Raw genomic sequence first — 12,412 nt, 5'->3', positions numbered from 1 at the left:
CTCTTTTTAGTACTGTATAAACTGTTAGGAGGGCCATCATAAAGCAATAATATCTATACGAGAACAATAGTCATTACTGTAATGAGAAAACATCTATCTAGCTATCTAAGACATATCCCTTAAGAGGGGTGACTGACAGCAAGACAAACACATACAATAACAAAGAAAATAAAAAGGGGAAAAAATTAGCAAAAAACACACACAAAAATTTTGGACCATGGCCAACCCAAATGGCCAAACACCCAAACAAGTTAGGCACCTCGGCACCTGAGTTGGTCATGCTTTCGTCCCTCCAGATGAAACGGGACACAAGTAAGCGGCCATGTCACTCGGGTCAGGGTGACACAACACACTCTTCTGTTCAACAGCCAGGCCTGACAGCTTTCGCTCGTTTACCCCTGCCGCATCATACAAGTGCCCTACCCATCCCTTAAAACGTGTCCAAACATCCCACTATCCTTTCACAACACCTACTCCTATTCCTATCACCAACAAGAGCTCTAGCTTCCACTATATTTAAACCGCTTTCCTGCAGTGCACTCATAACACAATCCACGTCAATCGCAGCCTTCCTCTTGGTCTCCTTCCATTTACTTCTGCTCTGTAGATCCTCTTCAACATTCGCTCCTCATCCATCCTCTCCATGTGTCCAAACCAACCGAGCACTCTCTTAATCACACGCTTGCTCAGTTCCACGACTACTCCAGTTCTGTCTCTCACAATTTCATTTCTCAATCTATCCAATCTTGTCACTCCTAACATACGCCTCAAACACTTCATCTCAAAAACATTTGGATGAAAATATATTAAAAAACATAAGAGTATTCGAGAAAATATATAAGCTATGAAATATTCCTAAAAATTGTGTCGTATGCACTTTACCGCAAACAAAAGTACTGCACTTGAATGAAATAAACAAAGACCGAGAAAAAAAATTCATGCATAATAATTAAAAAAAATCAAAACATGGTCATTTGGGCTGTAGTCTGATAAACTCTGCCAATATTGGCGGGCTCTATATTAATATAAATTTCTTGATGCAACATTTAACCATTCTGGGGGGACGAGAGGACTTCTTCTGAAGGGGGGCGTGACAGAAAATAAATGAGATATGCTGCTTTTCTGCTGGTATCGGATTGTATCATATATTGGGATCGTGACACCCTGGAAATATAATGTTGTGTAGTTCTCAATATTGTCAGCTTTTATTAGTAATCATCCAATATTAATTATGGAGTTCATAACAAGTCCACAGATTTACTTTGCAGTTTCTTTATGGCAAGACTTACATGTGGTACATTTATAGAATGTAACCATCATATTTCTCTATGAAAATTTTGAAATTTAAACCTCGAAGCAGAGTGATGAGGAAGCGGTTGCGTTGCACGAGGTTGGTCCTCAGAGACGGATCAGCGTACACCAGTTTTCTCAAGATACACACACAAGGCTCCAGCATGCAGTCGAAACTCTATGCAGAAAGACAAGCAACACATTTCGGATTTGAATGCTTGCAAAAAAAATAGCAACAGCCCTGCGTAAACTCTTTATTGGCACACCAGTGACGCGCTGGGACAAATAGCACCTGTTATTTTTTGCCATACTTCAATGTAGCCAAACGCAGCTTCTAATTCAAGGCCTGGGGGGCTGAAAACTCAGAGTAGCTGGGGCTGTCTGACACTATTAATACATGGCCATTTCCTCCTTCTATCACCCACGCCTCAGTGGATTTATCTGACATCCACTGGCAACAAGTGAACTTGCATGTGTGCATCAATGAAGGCAAACAAAGGATGCCATCTAAATACAAGAACGAAATTATTCCGTTTGCTTCCATCACAGCATCGTTTGATGGTTTACTGTTTTGCAAAGAGGGTATAGGTTTACCTTGTTGCCGTTGACGCAGTCAGTTAGGAAATAAATAACTCTGTCGGTTATTCCAAGATTTTTCAGCACAGGATGCATTGTTGTTGCTGCAAAGAAGATAGGGGCTATCAATATTTGCTCAAATTTCCAAAACAAAAATGCATGGGAAAACTGTGATAGTAGAACTGTTCTGTTTTTTATTTGACATGCTACCTACAAAACAATCTTCAAAAATAGCATCATTTTTTTTCCTATTAAATACAATTCTAGTCAAATAAGGAAAAAATATATTTTCACCATAATTAGACAAATGACAGCTAAACAACAATTCTGCATATTTCCACAAATATATTTTACTAAAAGGCAAAAAATGATATAAAATTTACAGGAAATAATTTATTTTTAAACAGAAAAATAAAATAATATAATCCTATAAATTCTAATATTAAAAAAATCTCAAATTTATAATAAATCTGCTCATTTTAATGATCATAATTATAATTGTATTCATACGAAATAAAGGAAATAGGTTCAGAAAAATTATAAACACAGTAATAGCAACAACAAATACTCGCAAAAATTAAAAGGAAGATTGAATAAGTATATTTATAGTTTATTGAGACTATGAATGGACACAAAGAGTAATTTCTTCCGAACTGTATAAAAATAGCAATGGGCAACTACTTATAGCAGGTATCTGTTCCAGGACAATATAAGGGCTAGTACTGACAATTGGCCTTCTTGTGGCTGTCTCAGAAGAAGAATAGCAAGTTATATATTGATGTTTCTTTGTGTTTAGTGTTGGCAAAATCAGTAGTTAAGAGATTTAGATATATTTAAATTTATTAACTAGAGTTGCACACTTGAGTTTATTGATGAGTTTGAAACAAGTTGTATTGAATCTCCCTACTCCTGGATGGCACACCATATAATTCCATGTATATTTTAGTTTCTTATGATACAATGTCTTCAAATTGAACTTTTATATGAACCATATTTAAAATGTTATCCAGACAACCAACATATCATTCCGTGAAAACGAGTGTGCAGTAAATAGTATTCATATGAAAATTTGTGTTCTTCTGGTATTTTTCCAATCAAATTTAAGACTTTTTCAAGACCAAATCCAATAAAATTTAAGACCAATCTTTTGGCATACAAACATGGGAGAAAGCCGTGACAAACCCAAGCACCCGACCCCAACCAGGGGGGATGGCCCTCGACCCGGCCGCGGCCAAGGCTGGACTATGGGTGGGACTAAGGCAGCCGGGAGCAAGACCACGCGGTGGTTGGGTTTGGGATCGGGTAAGGACCGACCCAGACAACGGCAGTGCTGCCAAAACCCAGTTAGACTTTAAATCACTCAACCACAACAGGTTAAACGTACACTTTTCCATCCCTAAGTTACTCCGACGACAACAGTGAGTTAAAGACGGCCTGTACGTAAAGCTCAAACAGAGTCGCATTTTCGAAAACGCAGGAATAAGCATTTTCCTAACGACGCATAGCATTGTAAGCCAGAGCTCGATAAAGTCGGAGAAAATTAAAACTAATTTTTCAATACAAAGTAAGTTTACTCATTGTACAGGTATCAGCGCTATCACGCAGATAAGGCAGCGAAAAATTAAGATGTTAAAGCAGTGCCTGAAAAAAAGTTTGCCTGGACGCCCGGGGCGTGCATCTTATACGTCGGGCGTACAACTTACAAAACGTCTCTGCCCGGGTGGCCGATAACTTTTTCATCTTTCGTTTTTTTGTTTTGTTTTTTTAATTTACAGATAAAACGTTTTATTCCGATTTCGATATCTTCGTTCGTTTTGGAAATTTCGGAATGTTGGTTCGTTTGGCCAATTTGCATACTCGGCAGCCAATCAGAAGCCTGTGTTGAATAACTTCGTGCTTCCGGTTTTTCCCGAGCGGAATAAGGTCGTGCATTTACATATCATTTTCCAAAGTAGACGCACAAACAACAAAAGAAAAAAAGATAAGTGGTTAGGAATCAAGCCAAAACCTCAGCCCCAGAAGAAATATTCAAAAGAAGCTAACTAAATTGATGACGCTACAAAACGTAAACGTACATTAAGAGCATCATGGAAAGAGGAGTTCAAGTGGCTTGGAGCAGACGACGCAACGCAAACATTGCACGAATGAAGATGAGTAAATACAGGTACATACTGATGGCAGATGGAAAACAGCGATGTCATATATATGCAATGATGTAAAGTAGATTTATAATAAACATCATTTTAAAGTGTTATTCTGTTATATATTCTGATTATCCTTAATACTTTGTAACAAATGTTTTTTTTTTCGCGAATAGTCGTCTTATTGTGTTTCAAGTTGGGAAAAATGGGGCAGGCAACTTTATGGCTGGGCAGGGAACTTTTCAGAGTTGTCTGCCCTTTTTCTTATGAGTTTCAGACACTGGTTTAAGAGTTAAATTTAAAACTTTAGACCGTTTCAAAGCCTTAATTTGCTGTTATCAAATTTGAGATTTTCTCAAGTTTTTAAGACCTTGGGGTATTAATGAGTAAATACAAAAAAGGCCACAAGAGTGAAAAATTTTTTTAAACTGTTGTCACTAGTGATGCAGGTCAGTTGTTTTATAATAGTTTTCAACTGCAACATCTAAAACTTCAATGCAGGCATCAGAACAAGATAGAGTGTGTTTTGAGAAACAATTTCGAAAGCAGAAAAAGTAAACTAAGATGGGGCAAAGAAAGTATTCGAGTCAGCATCTTTTTTCTGAAGAAACATTAAAGTTTACCCTGGTTTGACAGCATTTAAGTTTATAGCAGGAAAAGCCGATGGAGGAAAAGTGTAGAGAATTACTGAAATAAGTGTGAGGGTTTCTTTGGAAGAAAGCTCACCCTGCAGAACCACAGACAGCTGCTCAGCAGCGGATCGTCTCAGAGGCACATCAATTGTGTCTGAAGAAAGCATTTGAAAGAGCTTCTCCACCGCTTCCACCTTAGTAAAAACAAAATGGTGTTATTTATGTTTCTTTGTCAATCATGGAGAGAATAGGTTAGGTAGTTTTGATTTTTTCTTCCTTCTTGCTACATTTCCCCGAGATATTACTACAGGGTTCGTACACCTCATCAATGGCCAAATTCAAGCACTTTCAAGGCCAATTTTTCATTCTTTCTAGTACCTTCAAAGGAAGAAATCCAGCGCCGATCAAAATATTGTTGTTTTTGTTGGCCTTGACAACTGAAATAAAGTTGCTTTCTTGCTGCTAGCAAATGGTTTTGCGCTGTTCCTGTCTATGAGCTATAATCTTTTTGTGTCAACGAGTTGCTGTAAACTGATATGAATTCTGCCATTCTGCTTTAACAATGCACGCGCAGCATCAACACGTCACACAGAAAAAGGCCTTATAGGTGTTGGGTAATAAGCTAGATACAAAAGACAAAAAAGAAAGGAACTACTGTATGTATAAAAGCGGAAATATGAGCCAAACTTTGACTCATTTTAATGATATCGATAACTCCGAAGTGGAGTGCATTCAATCTTAGAGACTGCTGATCTTACGAACCGTTATTAACACTGCAAAAATATTTTACATGTTTTCTGCTTTTTGCAAATATTTAAAAAAAGTATTACAAGGATGGGCAACACCAATATCTATACCGATATAAGGTATCAGTATTCCTAATAAATACCTAACTATATTAACCAAACATGTTTCCATTTCAATCCATGAATTTTAAAACAGAACAATATTTCAATATTCCTGTTTAAGATACATTGATGAAAATGTTATCTTTGAGTCAATTAAGTAAAAGTAAATTTCTGGAGTCAAACTGAAAAAATCCACCTCAGAATATAAACTCTTTCAATAAACCCATCAAAACAGTCAACTCTTTGTAACGAAAATAATAAAAAGATGTGCGTGCTGGCCAGTATTAAAGCCCCAGTGTGTAATATTTGACCACTGTATAGTCTAATGCGAACAAAAACCAGAGCCACAGAGCACAGCGTAGCAGCAAGTTGACAAACATGGCGCCAACCTTAGGTAGGGCTTCCACTAGGAAAATGAAATACAAATTTCTCAACCTAATATTTTTTTCTTATAAAAAAATAACATATGTATGATAGTTTAAGTAGTTTTGCGTAGTATCCAAATCGATGTTTTTTTACTTAATGATAGTTTTTTTTGGTTCCACTAGGTGGCACTTAGTATTACACACTGTCCCCTTGAAGAATTGTCGATTATTTTTTTCGTTTTAAAAACAACAGCAGCAAACTGTTTAATTTTGATGCATCTTCGATCATAAAAGACACCAAGAAATTTTGCCAAGATTTACTATTATAATCGAGAAAATGAAAGAATGAGGATTTGGAGATTCTTTAATGCAAAAGGCAATTGAACAAGTCATTTGATAATCAATTAGTTCTTGATTAAGAAATTTGTTTTCAACCCCTTAACCCCGTTTCTTGCCTATTTATGAACAAGCTAACACCTACACAAGTAGATCCTTTAAGGACAAACAATTGATTTCAAAGAGGTCACACATATTTGAGGAATCGGTTTTCAACTTTTTTAAAGTGTTTATCATCGATAAAATACATTATTAGCAGTAAAATATAAACCTTCTGCCGCTACCGGCGTGTGGCGCTGTGAGAGGTCACCCAGCATCCACCCCATAGAAGAAATCAGCTTCCTCTTTCTAGTTCGTGTGTAAACAATCTATACTGTATCTCCAACAACTTTGACATTTTTATCGTTTAATATCTCATGCATCCATTCAATATGGTTGGTGTAAGGTATAAAGAAGAGGCGAGCCGTTTCATTTGAAATTAAAGTGGAATAAGGAAGCCTGATGCGGTTGAGAAAATGGTTGGATCGCTTTTTTTCAGCCACTTTTTACTACGGAGGGGGAAGTCGCCTAACTTTTGAAGTCCATCTTCCAAAAGTATAACATAACTTTATGTTTATAGAGCATATTATTTTATGAAACGTTTATTTTTCAGTTTCCAAACAATACAGGTTACTTACACAAGACTTAAACGTACTTATATAAACCTTAAACATACAAAACACAGCACTGAAGCAACTTACGAACAAATTCAACTTATGAACGATCGTCCGGTAGGGCAGCGTCTGTACTTGCTAATATTTTTAAGTTACTAAGTACTTGTTGTGCTGTCTCTTTGAAAAAAAGTACTGACAGTCTTGAACATCACTGAAAATAGAATGTTGAAGCTATAGATTGTGTACGTGTGCCAGCAACCACAGGACTGTCAAGACATATTGATGCCAAATTTTACAAAGCTTGGTAATCTCACTCTATTTATGTTCCAGGAGTCTTTCTCTGTATCGTGGCCAAAAAAAATAACACAAAAGCCAACCTGGAAGAGTCCAACTAAGGAAAAATAAAAGAAAAGTTGGAAATGAACTGCAACTTTAAACAGTAGGACACGTGCTTTCAAAAGATTAGTGAAGGTCAAGGTTCACCTGCAGAGGTTATGGATAAAATACAGTATGTCTATTTATACCTTCAGCACAGACTTGCTGCTGGTGTCGAGAGTGACGTTCACCGGATATTTGATGCAATAAAGATTGGGAAGTGAAGAGGTCACCGACTGGTCCAGCTGTGGCCTGATTATTTTAGCATCGCCTCCTCCTGTGAGGTGAACAACGATGTGTTGAACCGCTGCCATTCTCACCCTGTTTGCAACGAACAAAGAGAGCATTTCGTTGAAAACCCGCCCAAGAAAATAATCATCTTCTCCCAGCATGACCACATAAATCACCTTTAATGTTGTCAAGGATAAAAAAAAGCCTTTTATCTTCATTACACCGCCTTACGCGCAAAATCCGCTAACAAAAGCGTCAAGCAGCGCAGACAAATCTGTTATGTGTTCGAAAATCACCGGAGCTCATCGACTGGACGGCTGTGAATTTGCATTCCCATCAATATTCATAGACTGGGACCGAGTCGTTGTTTTAACACAGACCTCGCAGAGCATTTAGATGCCTTGATGAGCCGACTGGAACAGACTGTGATAATATGTCCATCACAAAAGGTCTCGAGAGCTTGTCTGGTTTGCTTAAAAACAAACTTAGAGCCAACGACCGTATTTTTGCATTACAAGGCGCATTGGATTGTGAGGCGCACCCTTAAAAATGAGTCATTTCTCGTATTTTTCATTTACAAGGCGCACCAGACTATAAGGAGCATGCATTTATAACTACTGGAAGACTAGGGTTGCTCTAAAAATGTATATGTATCATATTTGTGCTTTGAAAGATCAATCGAAATGTATCGCCGATCACAATTGCAAAAAATTGATGCAAAGGGATTTGAACCCAGATCGCTGCAGAGAGAGCGTCAGATCACCTAGACAACGTTATTTGAAAACACAATTCAGTGTTTCGCATAGAATTTGGTAAGAAATCCGTGGGTGGGCGGTATAGGGGTATTCAAAGGCGAGCCTGGGGGCGTCACTATCAATTTAATACACAAATAGGTGATTTAGAAAATTATTGTATGTAAATAGTCGCATGGCCGCACGTATTCGAAATGTTTGTCACTTATGTTGCTTATTTTTAGCTTATAAGTGGAAAAAAATCTGTCTTCTCTTACATTTCTGGTAATGTGAGTAGAAATAGTGTGTTAAGGACCTTTTCATAGGTCGTCTATATAGTGGTCTACTGGATAGAATGACCGCAAGTAATCAACAACATTTGGCACTTCCAATGCATATTTACGCTAAGACAAAGTGAAGCAAAATGTTATACTGATTTTAATCACCTTCTGGTTTCTCATTTCTCTTACATTTGTATTTGGTTCACGTTTCAAGGATCTCTTAACCCTTGGGTTGTAGGGGCACCACTTCCTGTAGTGTGTCTTGAGCATGTACAGCCTGGCAGCACCTAACACTCTCTAGGACATTTTTTGGGTAGGGTTTTGCATCCCCACATGAAAGAGAGTACTGGTTTCCATGGTTACCAGAAGAAGGAGAAGCCTCCTGATCTCAGATAAAGCACCTTCATCATTTGGTCACTGTTGTTTTATTATGTGGCTGTAAAAAATGTTCACTAATGGTTGGTTGTGGCACTTACATAGTACCATGTCTAAAATCAGTGTGATAATGAGGTAAGAAGGGTGGGTGGTAAGCAGGGTTGGGTAGGGTTACTTTAACTTGATTAATTTCAATTACTTTTGGATTACTCCAATACCAAATATGCTAATAAAAGACAAAAGAAACTAAATATGAATAAAATGACTAAATTTTGTGCAGGCTTGGGGAGTAACGGAATAAATGGAACGGCAAAAATGATGTTGGCAAGCTGTTTGGATTTATTTTCATTTTGTTTCTGTCGCATTTGATGTTAGTTTTGCCGGAGATCAAAGCCAGGAAAGAAAGCTTACCACGTGTTGTGAGTCATCATTTTATTCATATTTAGTTTCTTTTGTCTTTTATTAGCATATTTGGTATTGGAGTAATCCAAAAGTAATTGAAAGTAATCAAGTTAAAGTAACCCTACCCAACCCTGGTGGTAAGGATTCTGCGCTCTTACCATCGCTAACCAGGTTTGATCTGCGATGCAACCATTTTTATGCAATTGTGGTCGGCGATATCGACTGATCAACTGTTGCACAAATACGATAGTACACTAGTATGCATTTCGGGTTTTTTCAGTACAAAAGGTGCACCAGATAATAAGGAGCACGTTGAAATTTCCAGCTGATTTGGGGTTATTGGTGGCACCTTTCAGTTTGTAAAATAGGGTAATCACTCTGTCTTAGTCGAGGAAAAGGCGAACCATGCCATTAGCGCGCAAAAACACACACGGGGGAAACACGTTGACTCACGCGGGCCGTCTGGTGAAAAGAAGTCTGAGAGCGGCTTTTAACTTGGCTGTGCTTGGGAACGTCTCGTCTCCAGTCAACTGCGACGTGTCACTTAGCAGCAGGACACAGCTTCCCAGTGAATCCTCGGTGCTGGCGTACCCCTGAACACACACACAGACACAGGCACACTCCCGTTTTCAAAGGTTTTTGGCAGCAAACGCAACAACAGGGAATTCCTGCTCAGCAACACAAGAATAAGTAAAATATGCATCACTTTGATTACGGCTGGTGTTCATTTTGTCACTCGCTGACAGAATGAGGCACGTTTGTGAATGGCGTCCTTGATTTAAATCATGCTCGACAGTCTCATGCATATTTATATGCAGTTTTCGGGCTGCCTGAAACGAGACAATTAATAACAGCATGCCGCCCCCTTTGCCCTAAAAGGAAACTATGTAAATGAGACAATAACTAAATATTGCTCTCCGGCATCTCGATAAACAGACTTTGTTGGTCCACAAACGCTACATTTGCACTTTTGATCGCTGTTATTTTGATGACGGGGGATAATTTTAATGGAAACGCATAAAAGATTAAGTGTGTGTGAATTTATATATATATAATCTTTTCACAATGGCCGAATCCCATTTCCACAACCGTGCTTCTTTTTCTTTGTACTTTGAGGACGTCTGTGACGCGTTTTCATTTTGTGAACCCATGTCTAAAAGAATGACGTCTATTATGGTGCATGAAGCTTCGTCTGTCTAGCCCTTTTGGGGGCTTTATTAGTAATAAATCTACGTCTAATATATATATATACACGTATATCAAGGGATCAAATCCAACTACCAGCCGTCCTGTGCGGAGTTTGCATATTCTCCCCGTGCTTGGGTGGGTTTGTTGATTACGTGCAGATATATATATCTATATCCATCCATTATCTGCTTATCCTTAGTAGAGTCGCGGGGTGCTGGAGCCCATCCCAGCCATCTTTGGGCAGTGGGCAGGGCACACAGAGACAGACAACTCACTCACTCATTCATACCTAGAGACAATTTGGACCGGCCAATTAACCTGACATGCATGTTTTTTGGAATGTGGGAGGAAACCGGAGTGCCCGGATAAAACCTACGATAGCACAGGGAGAACATGCAAACTCCGCACAGGAGGATTAGGATTTTTCATGACAATGCAATACTTTAAAATGGGATGTTTGAGGTAATGCCATAATCATGAATATTAATAGTATTAAAAAGTACCCAAAATATTCGTATTTATTATCAACTGGCTTCATTGGTAAACAATGTATTTTGCAAGATTTTATTATTTTTAACAAAATGGTCTTCTGACAAGTATGGTAAAAAACCTGCATAAACGTTCCTTCTGACATTTCCTTTGGACATATGATCTATCATTATGTCTTAATAATTCATCGGTGCACCACTCATTGTAAAATGTTTTATTAATTTATTTATGTATTTTTCTGCAAAATGTCTTCTGACCAGTGGAGGGAAAATAAACAACTGACAAAGACACAAGAAAGTGTTCTTAAAAATAAAAAGGTTAAAATAATAAAATGAGTGAAATTAAATTTACAAACTTATATGAACTGATGCCGTTTGCACACACATACATATTTCTCATTTTTTGCCTCTCCCACATTTCCATGAACCTGTTTTTATGGTCAGAAACAACATTAAAAATAAAGTAGAAAACAATACATTATTGTCCTTTTTACCCTTTTCCAAATCCCATTTACGCCATTGGAGTTTTCATTTTGTAACTTTGAAGACCTCAATGAGGCCTTTTCCCATTCTGTGAATCCACGTCTAAAGTAGTGTTCAATAATGGGGGCCCATTACGGCCATCAAAACATCGCCTGTCCCTCAAAGCTTTTGTTGGCACTAAATACATCAATTTTATTTTGTTTTTAACGTTGAAAGCTTCCTTTTTTATCCCCTCATATAAATGGGCAAAAAGTAAAAAACAATACTTCACTGGAATAAAGTTTTTTTTCTGACTGAAGAGGGAAAAAAATAATGTTTTTATTTAAGGCAGCATGGAGGCGCAGTGGTTAGCGCGTGTGCGGCACAGTTTCGAGGTCATGAGTTTGAACCTCCTGTGTGGAGTTTGCAAGTTCTCCCCGTGCTTGAGTGGGTTTCTTCCGGGCACTCCGGTTTCCTCACACATTCCAAAAACATGCATGTTAGGTTAATTGGCCGGTCCAAATTGTCCCTAGGTGTGAATGAGCGAGCGTATTGTCTGTCCCCGTGTACCCTACGACTGTCTGGCAACCAGTTCAGGGTGTGCCCTGCCCACTGCCCGAGGATGACTGGGATGGGCTTGAACACCCCCGTGACCCTACTGAGGATAAGCGGTGCAGATAATGGATGGACAAGCTGCTACCCAAATCATAAGAGAAAATCCACTTCTCATATTTATCCAATGTAAAGATTGTGCAAAATGACTAGCAAAATCCCAAAAAGTACCGTATGTACTTGCATATAAGCCTACATCGCACATAAGTGACGCTTTAAAAGGGATTTAAAATAGCCATTTACTAAAAGAAATTTAAAACCTAACCATCAATAATTATTTAAATATGTAGTTAAAAGATTAATATACTGGTAGATAAAAATATAACATTTTTAAACCATTTACTTTCCCTTCAGCAGCCAGCGCGACATTGGGAGAAACTCGTACAGCATTTTCATATTTCGCATTTGTTTCATTCTTCGACTCCA

General features: G+C 38.1%; 1 protein-coding gene across 1 annotated transcript in view; it reads right to left on the bottom strand.

Annotated features, from left to right (window-relative positions):
* The window catches only part of rttn (rotatin), a 79,396-nt gene that overhangs the window by 45,126 nt on the left and 21,858 nt on the right, over window positions 1–12,412 (bottom strand). The window contains exons 17-21 of the mRNA XM_088321873.1: window positions 9,690–9,829; window positions 7,366–7,537; window positions 4,734–4,833; window positions 1,885–1,970; window positions 1,351–1,468 (exon numbers count right to left, since the gene is read on the bottom strand). Of these exons, the coding sequence (XP_088177999.1) occupies window positions 1,351–1,468; window positions 1,885–1,970; window positions 4,734–4,833; window positions 7,366–7,537; window positions 9,690–9,829 (616 nt within the window). The remainder of the gene's footprint in view (window positions 1–1,350; window positions 1,469–1,884; window positions 1,971–4,733; window positions 4,834–7,365; window positions 7,538–9,689; window positions 9,830–12,412) is intronic.

The sequence above is a fragment of the Urocampus carinirostris genome, chromosome 18, assembly GCF_059441175.1.
Source record: "Urocampus carinirostris isolate Australia breed hairy pipefish chromosome 18, RoL_Ucar_1.0, whole genome shotgun sequence".
Lineage (NCBI taxonomy): Eukaryota > Metazoa > Chordata > Actinopteri > Syngnathiformes > Syngnathidae > Urocampus > Urocampus carinirostris.
This window is presented reverse-complemented; position numbering and strand designations above follow the sequence as displayed.